The 18,208-nt window shown below is 38.4% G+C and overlaps 1 protein-coding gene across 2 annotated transcripts in view; it reads left to right on the top strand.

The window, feature by feature from the left end:
• The window catches only part of ppfia2 (PTPRF interacting protein alpha 2), a 194,925-nt gene that overhangs the window by 169,542 nt on the left and 7,175 nt on the right, over window positions 1-18,208 (top strand). For both annotated transcript variants that reach the window (XM_016572856.1, XM_016572855.1), the window contains 14 exons: window positions 2,501-2,738; window positions 3,148-3,177; window positions 4,084-4,211; window positions 4,301-4,479; window positions 4,653-4,746; window positions 7,146-7,148; window positions 9,887-9,968; window positions 12,132-12,332; window positions 13,583-13,645; window positions 14,585-14,617; window positions 15,575-15,750; window positions 15,899-15,996; window positions 16,089-16,264; window positions 17,455-17,523. In XM_016572856.1, the coding sequence (XP_016428342.1) occupies window positions 2,501-2,738; window positions 3,148-3,177; window positions 4,084-4,211; window positions 4,301-4,479; window positions 4,653-4,746; window positions 7,146-7,148; window positions 9,887-9,968; window positions 12,132-12,332; window positions 13,583-13,645; window positions 14,585-14,617; window positions 15,575-15,750; window positions 15,899-15,996; window positions 16,089-16,264; window positions 17,455-17,523 (1,570 nt within the window). The remainder of the gene's footprint in view (window positions 1-2,500; window positions 2,739-3,147; window positions 3,178-4,083; window positions 4,212-4,300; window positions 4,480-4,652; window positions 4,747-7,145; window positions 7,149-9,886; window positions 9,969-12,131; window positions 12,333-13,582; window positions 13,646-14,584; window positions 14,618-15,574; window positions 15,751-15,898; window positions 15,997-16,088; window positions 16,265-17,454; window positions 17,524-18,208) is intronic.

An 18,208-nucleotide genomic window follows, 5' to 3' on the forward strand; every position in this document is an offset into this window, starting at 1 on the left:
AAATATCAGCCAGAGCTCAAGGTTTCTCCTGTAGGCTGTTCACGCAGTGCATAGGCTGATTTGACATTTGAGAACATGAGGCGTGACTCCAGTATTATTGAACAAGAGCGGTTGACTGAAAGGTTTCCTGGAAATGGAAACCTTTCACTCCATGTGGACATTTCTGCTGTTCCTGATTTCCATAATTTCTGGGATTGGCATATGTATACTGTATATATCTCCTTAATATCACAACACTATCACCTGTCTGGCTGGACATGTGTCCTGCATGTCGATGTCCTTTTACAAATTGGTCATCTTAAGGCCAAACTGGATTTGAACCAGCAGCCCTTGCACTTACAGCTAAAGGCAGGAATACACTACGCAAGTTTTAAAATCTGAATGCGAGACATCATACATTTACCGACTTTGTAAACAGTCATAAAATTTGTAAACTTCTCCAGACTGTAAATCAGGGCAAAAGTTGTGTAGTGCATTCCAGCCTTAAGGCTGTCAAAAGCAAATGTATGACTTCAAATCAAATACTAAATAATAAACCATCCCGACCCTTTGGATTTTATTGAGATCTAATTTGAAATTTGTCCAATTCAGTGGAAATGTGTGATTAATATTTGAAGAGGCCAGAACAGACGGAGTTCTTTTTTTTTATGGAACTTTAGTTGGATTTTAGTTGGAGTTGTTTCAAAGGTCATTTTAAATTCACTAAGAGCCACTCACTGCAGACAAGTTTGAATTTTTTAGATAGTTCTCTGTCCTGTTATTTCCCACATTTATTTTTGGTCAGGAGCTCCCTTTATGTAAATTTCATCAAAATCATTTTCATCAAAAATGTGCAACCTCATATGCAACAAACAGTATGTGTGCTTAACTTTATTTGATTACCTGTGTACAAATACCGCTCACTATGCTATTTAACTGTGCCTCTAATGTCTGCTGGGTTTTTTGATTACAACAGGAAGAAAGATGGTTCCCCTGTGTGCGGTTTATTTCTCTCCCCACCAGCCGTGGTCCGCTTTTGATAAAGCACCAGCTTTGGTCTTTGTGCTTTTGGGCTGGAAGACTTTTGGGCTGTTGAATGTCTTACAACAAACTGTAAACATGTTAAATGCTGGACAAATGGTCAATGTTTAATTGTTTGCAGCCTGTTCGATGGTGGCTTTACAAGATATTCAATAATCCAAGGCCATGAAAAACATCCACTACAAGAGCTATCGAATGTTTCAGCAGTAAACTACAGTTTGCGATTCTTGAGGATTGTCGGTCGTGTCCTCAAGCATTCTCTGAACCAACTGCATCAGTCTTCGGCCAGTAAAGCACAAGATTTCATTATTTCTCTGTTTCTCTGAGCTTATTATTGCATTTCTTTTGTCATTTTTCTATGTTGAAGGTGAATTGCAGAGACAAAATTAAATAAACAGTTTGTAGGTTGGTTTCCCTGAAGAGTGTGAATGCTGTGACTTTGCTCTGTTTATTTGAACAATTGGAGCATTCAACAGTTTTGTTTGGTTTTTGCTTTGATTTATCACAAGTTAGTGTGTTTTTTTCTGTTGCTAAATAGATACAAGCACACAGAAAGTACTGGTACTTGAGAAGATACCATAGCATCAATAAGCTGCTTTTATGATTTATTTTGATACATTGATATATAGATCTACACAAATATATATACAAAAAATGTTTGGGTTTTGTTTGAAATGTCTTTTTTAGAAATGACCTTTGTTAGATGTCAGGTATTACAATTTAAAGAAAGGTTTAAATTAAACTTAGATTTAAATTAAACTAAAGCCAATTTTCTACTTTTTTTTTTTATATAGTAGCTTTAAAGCAAGGCTGTCCAAAACCGTGCCTGAAGCCATAACCCCATGTCACAAAGGCAGTATGTAGATTCTCTGAGCCCCGAGAACATCAGTCTCCACAGACTTAATGCATTTCCTATTGGAAATTTTTCTCTCATAACTCAATAATCGAGTTATCAGGACCATGCCATTTTTTTCTCTTTGGATACATGCACCTGGTGGAAACTGGCATCTTAAAACCCACAGCGCAGCATATTACAGCTGAAAAAAAAACAGTTTAACAATATCGATTCACAAACCTGACACCTGCGCTTAGGCGCAGAAAAAGAGACAGATTTACAGAAACTGTGGTATCAGATCTTCAAAAACAATCTCTGAATCTGCAAACTAGTCTAAACATTGTAACATTGTAATTGTGCATTTAGTAAAAAAAAATATTTGCGTCAAGACAGCATCCAGAATTTCTGATGAACAACAGTGTGTCTGCTTTTTATGTTCATTTTAGTGTTGTGCTTTTCATTTTGTACCATCCATTGTAGTAAGGGCTAATTAGTTGTTTCAGCTGCATTGTTTTTAGTCCTGTTGCCAAAATTATTCACATTTTCACCCAGCAAGCTCAGCACTCCAGTAATGTTGTAAATCATAATGCTATTAGCTCATTATCATACACTGTAATTTCTGACTCTTTTGCCCATTTTCTCCAGGCTGATCCAGGAAGAGAAGGAGTCAACAGAACTGAGGGCAGAGGAAATCGAGAACCGCGTGGCCAGCGTGAGCTTGGAGGGGCTGAACCTGGCGCGGATGCACCATCCCGGAGCCTCCATCACTGCCTCGGCCACCGCATCCTCCCTCGCCTCCTCCTCCCCTCCCAGCGGACACTCCACCCCCAAACTCACGCGCAGCCCTGCCCGCGACATTGAGCGCATGGGGGTCATGACACTGGTATACGAGCCCATCCGCATCTCTGTCCATATTTTCATACCAAGATTTTCTTTGACCTTTTTATATATTAACAGTGCTGACTATAGATGGAGGAAAATGGTCATTGGAAATGAAATATGATTTTTTTTTTTTTTTGTAAACAGTATGTAAATGACCCTTTAAGAATATTTGTTTAATTCATGGCACGTAACTTTAACATTTTGGGGCTTTACAAAAGCCATTTTTCATGCAAATTGTAGTGCTGGTTAAGTCACAAATGACACAGTATGATGTCTCTCAATCAATTGCTGTATTACAGCTTTCCTGGTAATTTCTCTGCAGTTTCTGCATCACGTTGCGTTGCTTTGAATGCCTCATGACTATCCAGTATCCATTAAGCTGTTAACATATTTTGTTTTTTGTTCTGCAGCCCAGTGACTTGCGGAAACACAGGAGAAAGGTACTTAACATGTGGTCTCTTCACAAAAGAGCTGGCTGTATTTGGCATGATTCTTTTTTTATGGGCAGCATAGAGGACACCAGGGTTGGGGAAAAATCAGTTCATGAGTTGGAACTGAATTGAATTGGCTACAGTCCAAAAGGGTGAATGAAATGAATAAAATATAACAAAATTCAATGAGGTTTATGCTTAAAAAAAGACGATTTTTCTTGTCCCACTGGCAAATTTACTTAATTTTCTGAAAACAAGTCTTAGTATTACCATTTTGCTCCTTAAGCACATTTATATTGTTTTAAACATGTTTAGATATTTGTACGGGTTAAAAAACAACAATGCTGAGGATTATTTGTTTTTAAGATAAATAAGTATTGGTAAATGATTTTACATATAATAACACATTTTTAATAATTTTAAAAAAATTAGTATATGGGTGACATTTGTTACTTTTGATTATTATTGATCTATACCAGGGGTGGCGAACTCCGGTCCTGGAGAGCCGCAGCCCTGCAGAGTTCAGCTCCACGCCACCCCTGATCTATACTAATCTTTATTAACATCAGTTTTTATTAGCTGAGGTTTCTGGAATACCCCATTTGTTATATGAAAAATATCTTTATTGGTAATTCAGAATAAGAAAATTCATGTATTATTAAGAAATATCCTGTTTTCCACCCCAAAATTCACTCTCAAGATATTTAGAAGAACGCTAGGAAACAAAAAATACTGAAGTCCATTGACGTCCACTGTATGTGCAAAAAAACACAGTGAGACATATCTCAAAATATCTTCTTTTATGTTTGACAGAAAAAAGGTGTTACATTTTTGGATCGACATGAGGGTAATTAAATGAGAGTATTTTCATTTTTGGGTGAACTGTCCCTTTAATTCAGATTCCCTCTGTCACAGATCGCAGCGGTGGACGAGGACGGTCGAGAGGACAAGGCCACCATCAAATGCGAGACCTCGCCACCTCCCACACCTCGCCAAGTCCGCATGACCCACACGCTGCCTGCTTCTTCGCACAATGACGCACGGTGAGACGGCAAAAAGACAGCAGCCAGACATATCCTGCATGCAAACATGACCCAACTTTCCCAATGTTAATCTGTTTGTCTGTCTCCAGCCTGACGGCTGCATTAGAGATGGAGGCCAGTGCTCTGAGCAGTGTAGCTAGCAGTCAAGACTCCCTCCATAAACAGCCAAAGAAGAAGGGCATCAAATCCTCCATCGGACGTCTGTTTGGGAAGAAAGAGAAGGCCAGACTGGGGCAGCTGGGGAAAGAGATTATGGGACCAGGACAAGGTGAGACATAGAGACATATGAGCTATTAAGAGTTCGGTTTTGTATACATGTATATCAGAAAACGCAGTCCTTTTCAATATTGATTTAATCTGATTAAAACACTGACCTGGAGTCGAATGTAAATATAATTACTAACTTTATCAAATGATTGGTTAATGGATCTTCTCCATCAGTAGGGAATGTATCCGATCCTGAGCTTCTAGGTCAGGATATTACGGTGGGAAAGCTGGGAACACAGGCGGAGAAAGATCGCAGGCTTAAAAAGAAGTAAGTATTTTATAAACCGCTCTCTGACAAATTCAAATTATACACCCAACACAACCTTTTATGAAGGTAATTCATTCCTGGGCCCAAATCTTGAAAAAACTAAATATTACTGACATAACATAACATAACAAACAACACGAATACTGTGATGTTATGTTTCACACACCTCTCTTTAGAAAATAATATTTGAACATATGGCCCATCTGGATGCATTGTAGTGCCTTAGACCAAAAAACATACTCTACGCAAGTAAGAAAGAGCTTTGCGTAGTCCTGTTGTACAGATTTAGAGTGAGTTTTTGCGTCACTTTTTAAATACCAAGCCTCAGTACTCAAGATAGATAGTTATACAATAGATTTATTTTAAGTTATTTTAAGAAGCTAGCTTTAATGAACTTGTGAAGATTGTTTGGCCATGACAGTTGATGACCTGAAAAAACAACCAACCAACAACAAAAGTATTTCCAAACAATTTTTTGCTATATTTGAAGTTTGTGGCAATCCATAGCATTATTAGCATTTCCATCATCAATATCTATAGGGTCATTCCGTGTCAACTCAACCAGAGGTCCCCGGCTCAAATGTTTGATTTTGCTAATATTTTTTCTGAAGAAAGACAGACATGTATAGTGATGAAAGCCAAAATATTAAATGTCATGGATGAATATTTACTGAGAAATCCACTATTTTGTAGAGGGGGGTCAAAATGGCCATTTTCACCTGAGATTCAGAGGCAAATTACAGGGGGTTAAAAATGACTTCAGAAAGATGGCAGCATCATAATGTTATTTTTACAAAGAGATTGGTAGGTCTACTAGTAAATTCTGTTGACTTTAGCAATCTTTGTTGCATTATGTGCCAATAGCGACCATTCAAAAATGGGGAAACAGCACTTTTCAAGTTTTTTCTCCAAAGTTTGCATGCCCTGTATCTCAAGAAGTATTAAAGGTATCTTAATGCCCTTTTAGATATTGGGTCTTAACAAACTTTCCTTTTGGTATCTTCATTTTTAAGGCCCTATATTGTCCGGTTCCAGAGATATTGGAATTTCAATATGGCTCCAGGAGTAAATTTTTAGAATGTACACATTTTCAGTGGTCAAAAACCAAATGTGGGTCATTTTGCAAAAATATGATACTTCTTTTCTTTTAAAGAGGAAAGTCTGAAGTACAAATAATGTTGAAACTAGAGATGTATCTCGTGTACTTCTGTCAAAATAACTGCATTGAACATACCTGTCTGAGTGCCATAAATATTCTTTTTCCAAAGTTTGCGTGCCTATAACTCAAGAAGTATTAAAGATATCGCAATATGATTTTAGATTCTATTTTTTAATAAACTTTTATTTTGGAATCTTCATTTTCAAAGCCGTACATTGTTCAGTCCCAGAGATATGAGGATCTCAAAGAGGTTCCATTTTCCGATTGTTGAATATTACCTATTTTTAGTGGTTGAAAACCAAATGTTGGTCACAATTGACATTTAATATTTTGGCTTTCTTCACTATACATGTCTGTCTTTCTTCAGAAAAAATATTAGCAAAATAAAAAATTTGAGCCGGGGAATTTTTTGAAATTTGGTTGATTTGACACGGAATGACCCTATAAACATTTCAACATGCTAAATATTTTTTCCGCAAAAATAGATCCTTGGATGGAAACCTGGTTAAAGCTTGCGCAGCTAATTGGCATTCACATTTACGTGTTTGTGTAGATTATGTTTCGGGCCTTATGTTAGCTAATCTGAAAAAGAAAGCATTTTCAGTGTCAATACAGTTTATACTCTTTATTTGTTTAACTATACAAGACCCATTTACATACCTGTTTGCGATAATAATAGAGCCTGTTATCTATATGCCACACGGTGTACTACTTAAAATACAATCAACGTACGATTGCCATTTGTAGAATGTATAACCAAATGTGTTGAGAAACATGAGAATGTGCCTTTCATAGCAGGCTTGTGACTTCGTTGCATACTTGGTTGTGTTTACAGCATGTCATGCGATGCTTGCCGAATATCACATTTCTTTGCCTTAACGCTAATGTTTGAATGTGACCGTTTTATGTAATTTGATTCGTGTTGGTCTCATCCATTGCAGCGCCACACAAAGGCGGCTCTTCACTGTTTCCATTGCACTGTCACACTTTCTGCATGCTGTATGATAAAAAATAACTTTTAAAGAAAAGTAGATCTGTTCAATTGTGACCAACAAGTTAATATCTAAGTGCAAAAATACAACGATTCCCAACAGTAATGCACGTCTCTGAGCCGAGGTGTTTTTTCTAAAGTCTACATACAGTATGCTCAATAACAAGCATTTAATTTTGTCTCCCATCGCTTTCTCTATTTTTCTTTTCTCTCTCTATCTCTTTTTCTCCTCATCTGACTCTGTATCAGCGGGTAAGTTTAGTTTGTGTTGCCGAGACTTGCTGCATTTTCCACTGTCGATGCTCTGTCCGTGTCTGTCGTCATGCTCCTAAAGTGTGTGTCTATCTTCAGGGGGGTCCGACGCATTTCCTTTCTGTCCATCCAGAGACCCCCACCTCTGCCTTTCTTTTTCATTTGACTGTAAATGTGATTCTCCCCCTCTGCAGTTCTATAGAGGATGCATCTCTGCCTGGAGAGAGAATGTGTGCCTTTATAACAACCTGTTCTCGATCTGCCATGCCGAGGCCTTTCTCCTCTCGTGTACGTGTGCGTGCGCGTGTCCGTGCGTGCGTGTGTGCATCATGTGCCGTATTCAATAACCAGGTCTCGTCTCTGGTTATGGACTGTGAACTCATTGACTTCTTCCCTGCTCTCTTTTTCTTTTCATTTTGTTTTCTCTCATAACTGTTTCTCTCCCTCCCCAGCTACAGTATGTTCAGAAGAAGTCACTCATACGCATTACATTCGACCTGAACATATGCAGTTCAACACGTAAAGATGAGGAGAGATGCATCATAAACACCATCACCACGAAGGCCTTATTGCCTTTACAGCACACAGACATGAATGTTCACGGCGACAGAACAGTTCCCCATTGAAATGGTGGCGGTGCTCAATCCGGTTTTTCCATCAAAGAAAAGGTGGTTCTGGAAAATTGGCCTGCCGGTTTAAACCGGGAACAACTAGTCTCGCGTAGACAGTCTTTAAAGTCGGCATGAAATAATAGTTAACCCAATTTATTTTCTAAATGCATGTTACTGTTCATATTGTGACTGATTCATCTGTGCATATGTTAAATTATGCCATTTACCTATGTAAAAAAAAAAAAAAATCCCTTTCTTACAATTGACTGCAAGTTCTCATTCAGATCCAGTGGACTGAAACAACTCTCAGTTTCACTTGGATGCATGTGACAATGTGGAAAAAAAAGATCCGTCGTTACATCTGACTTTAACTGTCAGCATAAAGTGTGGTCCATTTTATTAGCTTTTATTAACAGCTTATTCAGGCAAGAGTCGCCCTGATAAACCACATTTTCTTTCAGATACTAAAATAGAACATCATGGAAAAAGTGCTTGTTTACTTTAAATGTTTTTTTGTTTTTTTTTCGAAAATACATTTTTACAATGTCGCATTTTGCTTTGGCATGGCAATATTTCAAAAAGGATCGAAACATGTTAGTAAAAGTGCCTTTCATGCACCTTTATGTTCCAGGATTTATCTCATACCAGCATTGACAAAATGGATGACGAACAGCTCCACGGGTTTATCGTAACCACCAGCTTCAGTTGTTCAACTAAGCTACATGCAAAAAAAAAAAATTTAAATGGAATGCTAACATATGTTTCCAAAACTAGGAATAAGATGGCTTATTCGAATTTACGGCTTACAGGTTACATAGTAAAAAAAGTAATTTCCGTCGACTCTCGAATAAAAACAATCCACCTTCCGCATAGAACCGGATCTGGCACCATCACCGGCACCACTTTGGTGCAAAAGAGATATCAGTGGTCACGTAAGCGGTTTTGAGATTTGATTTGTGCAGGCAGAACCATATAATTCACTACAGCACGTGTCAGTACTGTACTCGACTCTTCAAGTGGCCTTACCGTACACCCCAAACATGTGGTTGGATTACGAAGCTGCTCTCTGAGGGAGGAACACCCAACTGTCTCTGCCTTAAAGTCCACCGCAATTTCCACACACCATAAAATACTCACCTGTGCTTGTTCTATAGCAAGGTGCCCTCAGAATTACATCACAGTTCAACGGTAAAGCCTTACCTCAAAATATCTCTGAATTACACTGGCTTGAATTTGTCAGAACCTTGGAGACAAATGCTCTCTGACATTCAGACGTTAGCAGGAGAGATATATTGAAACATTTCTAAAGACACACTCTTATGTTACAAGCCCTTCAGTCCCTGTTAAGTTGGTAAACGACAAGAGGCAACCTTGAGGAAAGCTAGACATATTTCCCAGCGGAGATCTGCGTAGAAAGCATCTGCGTGAATGTCTGATGAGAGTTTATGATAGCAGCCTTGTCTTAAAGCGCAAATATTTATCAAGACAAACACGGACTAGGGTTCAAAAGAAAAGGCATTTCTGTTTTCCCTCGATAAGTCACAGTATTCCAATTTTCTAAAGCTCTCGGCTTTATAGACGAGGATCAGGATTCAGCAAAGAAATGTCACGATATGTTTATCTGAAAAACTGGAACTTTCAGTTCGCTGGCGTCTCAGCGTGACCGACACCATTAGTTTCTTTCCTTCATTTCATCCCACTGAAAACCTCGTCTTTGATTCTTTACCAGAAAGCCAGACTGCGTTTAAGAGACGAGGCAGACCTTAAATTAAATTATGGAGTGATGTGAACTCAAACAGAGCATTATATTGGCTTGTGTTACTTATGTACAGAGATTACATGAAAATGTAGCATTCGTCACGCTACATGCTAATTACAGAATAGTAGTGGGTACGAAAGAAACTTTTAAGAAGAAACTTGTGCATTTAGTGTTCCATGTTGCTCTGATAAACAGATAGTGGCCATTAAATAAAGGACAGGAAACCTGGCAGAGACAGATAAAGCATCTCACTTTCTCTCTCTACATGCCCCTTTCCCTCTCTCTCTGTTCAGTTGATTATCTCAAAGCTGGTTCTGTCTTTCTCCTAATCTGTCTTCCTCTCTGTCTCTGTCACCTGCTCTTTCTAGACACGAGCTGTTGGAAGAAGCCAGAAGAAAAGGGTTACCTTTTGCTCAGTGGGACGGTCCTACAGTTGTCGCGTGGTTGGAGGTGGGCAGTACTCATTTTTTTGCAATGAAAATGTTTTTTTTTAATATATAAATCTTATATATGCAAGATATATGTGAAAAGTGGGTAAGACACTCAGAACATTTCAACTTGGCTAATGAATACTATGCGAGTAATGACGCCCAATTACATCCATTTTCTAAAAGGCAGGTATTGGTTAGAAGTGCTGGGTAGATTACTTATTGTAATCCGTTACTGATTCCAAATTACATGACAAAAGTTTTAGTTAGTGATGTAATCCATTACATTACACATTGATTACTTTTGACCTAACTCGTTAATCAAATCATTTTAAAATAACAATCAAAATAATAATAATATTTATTTTAAAATCTCAGGGGTACTTCAAGTAAATATATTAGGTGAAAGAGGTTCAGAGGGCAAAATAGTTCGGGAATCCTTGCATTACACACACACACACACATATATACAGTGGGTACGGAAAGTATTCAGACCCCCTTAAATTTTTCACTCTTTGTTATATTGCAGCCATTTGCTAAAATCTTTTAAGTTAATTTTTTTTCCTCATTAATGTACACACAGCACCCCATATTGACAGAAAAACACAGAATTGTTGACATTTTTGCAGATTTATCAAAAAAGAAAAACTGAATTCATTCTAATGCTCATTATATTAGCGTTAGCTGCGCTTAAATGCTAACGATTAACTACTCTAATAACAGCGTTCATTTCAATCTGACATTCAAATTAAAATATTGAATAATATGCAGTGTTTACAAAAGCTTTCCCAAGATATAGTATACATGGTTAAATAACCCACTGAATGATAATGTAAATGAATGTATTTGACAGTAGCTGATGCAGTGTTGAAACACATCTTATACTGACTAATGACTGGTCTTTTTGTGAATATCCACCAAACTGGACGACTTTCTGAATGTATATAAGCAGTAGGCTATTTTAGAAAGAAATTAGTAATTAGGGAGAATCACTAAATTATGAATAATTTATTACTCTTGTGTGAATAATATGTAATCGTGTCAATAAAAAGTAACATGTACTTAAAATGTAATGTAATTACAAGTACTTAATTTTTGGAATCTTACTACGTAATCCAGATTACATGTAGTAACATGTAAAAACAGTACTTTTACTGTTTAGTATCAACTGAATAGTATTTAACTGAATAGTAATCAGTTACTACCCAGCTCTGGTAATTTGATGCCTTCTAGGTAGATTTGACAGCTAGCTCTTGTGTATTCGGTTACTAAAGGCTGAAATACACTATGTGGCTTTTGCCCCAATTTACAGTTTGGGGGAGTTGTGGTGCGAGATGGAAAGTCTGGTAGTATGTGAGATCATTTTGAGATGAGTCATTTTGTGTATAATGGCCAGTTTTCTCTGTAACCATTTACAAAGTCAGCAAGTAATAATGTCTAGTGTTTTAAAATCAGTTCAGATGCTGTAGTGTATTCCAGCCTTAAATATACCATTATATATTACAAATTTCTAGAAGCCTCACAGTCCCCAGTTATAGTTGTTATTACGTCCTTGTATTAGTATAATATGGGAGATCATGCACCATAATGACGCTGAGGAAATGTGTGATTAAAGGCGGCCTAGGGTGGGATCCTGGGAATTATTTCTGTGTTTGTTCCATATAATAGCACAGATACTTTATTGTGCGGTTAAGCTAGCTCCGGGGATCTTTAATGGCAGCTAAATAAAGACCTGAGCTGTATCGACTCAACAGCACAACAGTTACATATTGCACACTGAGATCAGTGTCTCCTAGAATGATGCAATTGAAGTGTTTAGTTGTAGTAACATGGCTGCAATGTTTTTCGAGACAGTAACTGATACGAGTTTGCCAAGATACAGTGTTAACATACAGTAGTTTTCTTTTTAATTAGCGGTTTATTGAAATTGTATGAATATTTTCTGCTTCTGGTTTTAAAAATTGAATGTACATCAGTGAATGTGAAGATTGTGGAGATTTTGCCAGTATTCAGGTTTGTTTGCTTGCGGTCAGAACGGATCTGTTCACGTTTATCATTAGATGCAAAGCAATGGCTCCATCTAGTGGTGAAGCTTGGAAGATACTGCATAATAGTAGATGTTCTAGAGTTGTACTTACATTTTTTATATACATGTTTAATCATGCTACAATGTGTGTGTTCAAAGCTGTGGCTAGGGATGCCAGCATGGTACGTCGCAGCTTGTCGTGCCAACGTAAAAAGCGGCGCTATCATGTCAGCCCTGTCGGACACCGAGATCCAGAGAGAGATCGGCATCAGCAATCCTCTGCACCGCCTCAAACTGCGCTTGGCCATCCAGGAGATGGTCTCGCTCACCAGCCCTTCGGCTCCCCCTACGTCTAGAACCGTGAGTGCACACACACACACACACACAAAACACACTTGGTTTTCAGTAACATACATTAACATACATTTATAATTTACAAAAACAAAACCGCCCATTGGTTTCATCATTAGGAGTCTTGCATTGTTTGGCAAATACTGGGACGCGTATCGGTTAACTATCAATGTTAGTCACCATAGCCACTAAACCAATCGTCATCATCAGCTATTTTCAACCCATCCACAGCTTTATTTTGTTCCGTTGTCATGGTAATAGTGTTTTGCATCAATCGGAGAAAATGGAAACTCGACAGCTGATCTGGCATGGTATCGTGTAATGACGCATTCACAGCACATCCCAGTGGTCAAACTGCAGCTTGTGTATTTGATGTTTTTCTTTCTGAAAGTTATTTTTATGCACTCCTTCTCAAAGCAGCTCCTGATAAACTACTAACTACACAAAGTGTGGTGCACACTGGACAATTTTGTCCACACCTGGCCATCTGAGACCGATTTCATAATTGTATTGTAAAAGATTTATTTTGTTCTAAGATAAAAACATTGCAAACATTTTAGCTCTTTTTTTTTTACACAAAAAGGCAGCGACAAAAAAAAATTGCACAGTGTGTACACAGCTCATTTTGCACTTTCAAAGCAGTTCTCTCGTCTTCAGCAGCAGTTCCTGTTCCGTCAGTCAGAACAACATTTTAGGTGCGTCCCAATTTATGTACTTGTGCACTATTCTGTGCTGTTTTGTAGTGCAAATAGTGCGAGTATTGCATTCACACTGAAAATTCCAAAAAGAGAATGTGCAATTTAAATACCCACGTGTTAACTTAATTAACCAAAAAAAAAAAAAAGAAAGTAGTGTTCAAAATTAAAGCTGAAACAGTTGACTGTGTAAAGTTTCCAACATTACACAGTCAACTGTTTCAGCTTTAATTTTGTAGCAGAGGGGAGGGGCTATCAGACGCTAAAGTTAAATGACAAAATAACCTTACAAATTTCATACACTACACGGTTGAGTACATAGTGCATAAGTACATGGTGTATAAGTGAGTCATTTGGGACGCAACCTTCATCTCCCCTGATGTGCATTCAGTGTGCTTGTGCTCTCTGTATGCGTGTTTGTCTCAGGCCTTTGACTCCGTGGGCGGGCCTTGCTAATGATCTGACTGTGATGCTGTAACACTATTGGCTTACAGTGCTGCTGCTCTTCTTCTTTAACACTGCTTGCCCTTCCTGTCGGATTCATCTCTGGGGCCGCCCACATAGCCGTCGGGTAATGTGTGGGTAACCCACGAGGAAATGGAGACCCTTGCCGCCCCCTCCAAAACGGTCAGTCACTTCATTCTTTTTAACTCTAACCAAACTAGGGTTGGTTTCTTTTCACATAATCCTTTGTTTACTGACCCTTTTTGCTTTCCCATAATCAGGATAGAGCAGGAAAGTCGACATGAAATCAAAATCACCCCTCATTTACTTTATTAGGACACGATCCTGATGTTACTGTGCACAATTCAAGGGGCATCTGTTCTGAAACGATTTTCCATTTTCAGCCGGTGGATACAGCAATAATGGCAAATAACATCAAAATGAAAGTTGGAATATATGTTATTGACTGTCCAAAAGCCTCCTCAAATATGAATTTACAGAAGTAAAATGAGTCATGAATGCGGTTTCATGTCGACTGTGAGCTCTAGTCCCTAACTAGGCAGAGGAAGATTTCATCAATTCATGTCTGAATATATTTGAGCTTCAATAATCAACTCATATGTGCTTCTGTTACATCCATTGGTTCCCAACAGCTCTGAAAAAAGCAAGGCCGAACGGATTTAACATTCTCACATTCAAATCAAATGCAATCAGTCAAAAGAGAATAAAAGTAGCCTCGTTATTCTCCATTGAGCCTCATCACAGCCTCATACAATCATCACCGTTCACCCTCATCAGCTTCACGATCACTAGGAACACGAGCGTGGAACGGAAATGCTCAGTGTGTCACATGTACACTGAAGATGACCGCATGTCGTGTATGTGATGTAGTTTGTGTGTAATGTATTGTGTTTGCATGCAGATGATTAGAGGAAGTCAAGCACTAGTTTCTTAGATTTTTTCATCCACTGTGTGAGCTGCGTTACACGTTTAATAACATTTATACGGATGCATGTACAATCACGTGATCATGTGTAACGTACGTGGTTTGAAAAGTTAACAGATGTACATATAGCGCAACATTTTCAAGACACAGATACACACTTTCTTGTGCTTCTGCAGAAATCGGCATCAGAGGAGGGGAGCTGGTCACAGGTGAGAGTGTAAAATCCACACAGTGCTACATGACTCATTTCTAACAGAAAACACACATTAACAAACGCATTTGCAATGGATTTTTAAAAAGCATAGCTATAACATACACTTCACCCAAAAATGAAAATTCTGTCATTAATTACTCACCTCATTAATTCCAAACCCGTAAGACCTTTGTTCATCTTCAGAACACAAATTAAGACTTTTTTGCTGAAATCCAAGTGTTTTCTGACCCTGCATAGACAGCAATGAAAACTACCACATTTAAGGTCCAGAAAGGTGGTAAGGACATCGTTAAAAATAGTCCATGTGACATCAGTGGTTCAACATTAATTTTATGAAGCTATGAGAATAATATTTTGTGTGCAAAGAAAACAAAATTCAGTAAAGTCATTCTTTTTGTTTTCTTTGCGCACAAAAAATTATTCTCCTAATTTCAAAAAATGAATGTTGAACCTCTGATGTCACATGGATGTCCTTACTAGGTTTCTAAGCCTTGAACGTGTCAGTTGCATTGCTGTCTCTGCAGGGTCAGAAAGCTCTCGGATTACATCAAAAATATCTTAATTTGTGTTCTGAAGAAGAACGAAGGTCTTACGGCTTTGAAACGAGATGAGGGTGAGTAATTAATGACAGAATTTTCATTTTTGGGTGAACTTTCCCTTTTGGGTGAACTAACACTAGAGTGACAGAATGACTTACTAACCGTATCAATGGATGGATGGATTATGCCACATTAATAATAAATGAGCACAAAATTAGCATGATATTTGAAGGATGGTGTGACATTGAAGTGAGTGGTGTGGGTTTCAGGAGTAATGGCTCCTGAAAATTCAGCTTTGCCATCCCAGAAAAGAATTTGGTTTAAAAATATATTTAATATATTAAAATAGCAAACAGCTATTTTAAACAGCAGTAATGTTTCACAGTATTACTGTTTTTGCACGTATCATTTAGACACTGGCATACGGGGACATGAACCACGAGTGGATCGGGAACGAGTGGCTGCCCAGTCTAGGTCTACCTCAGTACCGCAGCTACTTCATGGAGTGTTTGGTGGACGCACGCATGCTGGACCACCTCACCAAGAAGGACCTCCGAGTGCATTTAAAAATGGTGGACAGCTTTCACAGGTCAGTAGTCCAGTGGTCTCCAAGTATTGCTATAAATTATTTTGATTTGATTAATTAAATTAGCGCTAACTTGACCTAACTTGCCTTGATTGTAATATGAATGTATAATTTGAATGTATTAATTGACACTTATTCAAATTTGCAACAGAACCAGTCTGCAGTACGGCATCATGTGCCTGAAGAAGCTCAACTACGACAGGAAGGAGCTGGAGAGACGCAGAGAGAGCAGCCAGCACGAGATAAGAGGTAGGCAGAAACTGCTTGGAAACACTCCTAGGGCTGTGACAATCCAACCAACGTAAACACACGTTATGACTTTTGCGTGTATTTTTACGCAGACGTGCTGGTGTGGACTAACGAGCGCGTGATTCGCTGGATCCAGAGCATCGGCCTCCGTGACTACGCCAACATCCTGTTAGAGAGCGGCGTGCACGGGGCGCTCATAGCACTCGATGACAACTTTGACTACAGCAGCCTGGCCCTGCTGCTGCAGATCCCCAACCAAAACACTCAGGTACCCATCCATAGACACACACACACACTCTTTACAGTTAAGGTCGTTTCACACTGAGCGCGATGCGAAAAAGTGAGGCGAATCGCCAACGAATGGTGCTTTCACACCGAGCGCGAAACGATTGATCGCCTTCTGCTAATTCACGCCTGCATGCTAGGTGGCGCCGACCAGCAATGCATTTTTCCTCAGATATGTATCTCGTATATGCTCTGCTGCTCAATATATACATCATTAAATTAAGATAAAGTTTGGTTCTGCACCAGAAACACAAACAATCTATAATTCCTACAAGAATACATCTTAAAATATAAATAGAGGTACAATTAGCATCAAGCTACATTTGAAAATGTATGTGATTGTTTTTTGCTTAAAACCCACTTTAACCCATCATCGAGTGGTTGTAATAACTTCCAATTGAGTTCTAAAGTGGATTTTTATTTTATAATAGGCAAAAACATCCATTGGACTATTTGTACTATTTGTACACATGCACTATTTGTATGTTTTATAATGGATTGAACGCGACACCAGCTTATCATTTGTCATAAACATCCTTTACAGTTATAAAAAATATAATGAGCTGCATAAAACACATACAGAAAATATATCATCATAATCTTATGTCTATTTACTTCCATATTACATATGAAAAAAAAAAGAGAAAAATGTTTCTATACATGTAATGGCAGGAGATATTATCCCATGATTGGCAGATCTTGAGCGAATGCACTCTGACTCATAACAATGACTTTATACAGAAATGATATTCTTTATAAAGTGGTGAGAATGCGAGAATAAATCTGTTCTCAGATACTAATGATAACAACAACTCGGCATCCTCTTCTCTCTCAGAATACTCTTCTTCGGTGTTTGTTTACAGTGGTTTTCGAAACAGCGCCACCACTCTCACCCTTTTGTGTAACAGCAGCTGCTCCGGGCACGTGATCTTGGCTCAAATCTAATTGAGCGGCCCATTTCGTCGTGGAGTGACGGGAAAATATCGCCACACAGGATGAAAAAAAAATCCTTGCTTTTTCGTGCTGCGAATGATCGCCCTATAAGAATGTATTGTTTCGATTCAAAAGCGTCATTGCGCCAAACATTCGTGCCAAATTTTCGCATTTAGTGTGAAAAGGACTTTACAGTTACTTGGAGGTACCAATGCTGAATTAATGAATTCTTTTCTACAGGCTAGACAAATTCTGGAAAGAGAGTACAACAATCTGCTGGCGCTGGGAACGGAGAGACGATTAGATGAGGTGAATCACTACGTTTCTTACATTTTGTATAGAATTGAACAGTCGACAGTGGTTCCATTCCAAATGTTTAATGACTCGCACTGCCTACATACTGTAGCCAGTGTCATGAAGGAATCAGAACTTTAAAAAATGAGTGATTGTGAACAAATATTTTTGTTAAAGGGGTCATATGATGCGATTTCAAGTTTTCCTTTCTCTTTGGAGTGTTACAAGCTGATTGTGCATAGATAAGATCCCTGAAGTTGCAAAGACCTAAGTCTCAAAACCAAAGAGATATTCTTTAAGACTCAGCCACGCCCCCCTAAAACGGCTTGTTCTAACACGCCCCCACATATCTACCTCCCATACAAATTTCCGAGACCCATGGCGCAAACACTTTAGTAAAGGGACCAATTCTCACTATTAAAGGAATAGTTCACCCAAAAATTAAAATTTGATGTTTATCTGCTTACCCCCAGGGCATCCAAGATGTAGGTGACTTTGTTTCTTCAGTAGAACACAAACAAAGATTTTTAACTCAAACCGTTGCAGTCTGTCAGTCCTATAATGGAGGTGAATGGGAATCACGGCTTTGAGAGTAAAAAAAAAAAACATACACAAACAAAACCAAATGAAACCCTGCGGCTCTTGATGATACATTGATGTGAAAAGACCCGAAACGATCGGTCTGTGCAAAAAACTGAAC

Source organism: Sinocyclocheilus rhinocerous, unplaced genomic scaffold (genome assembly GCF_001515625.1).
Source record: "Sinocyclocheilus rhinocerous isolate Xijiao unplaced genomic scaffold, SAMN03320098_v1.1 scaffold412, whole genome shotgun sequence".
In the NCBI taxonomy this organism is placed as follows: Eukaryota; Metazoa; Chordata; class Actinopteri; order Cypriniformes; family Cyprinidae; genus Sinocyclocheilus; species Sinocyclocheilus rhinocerous.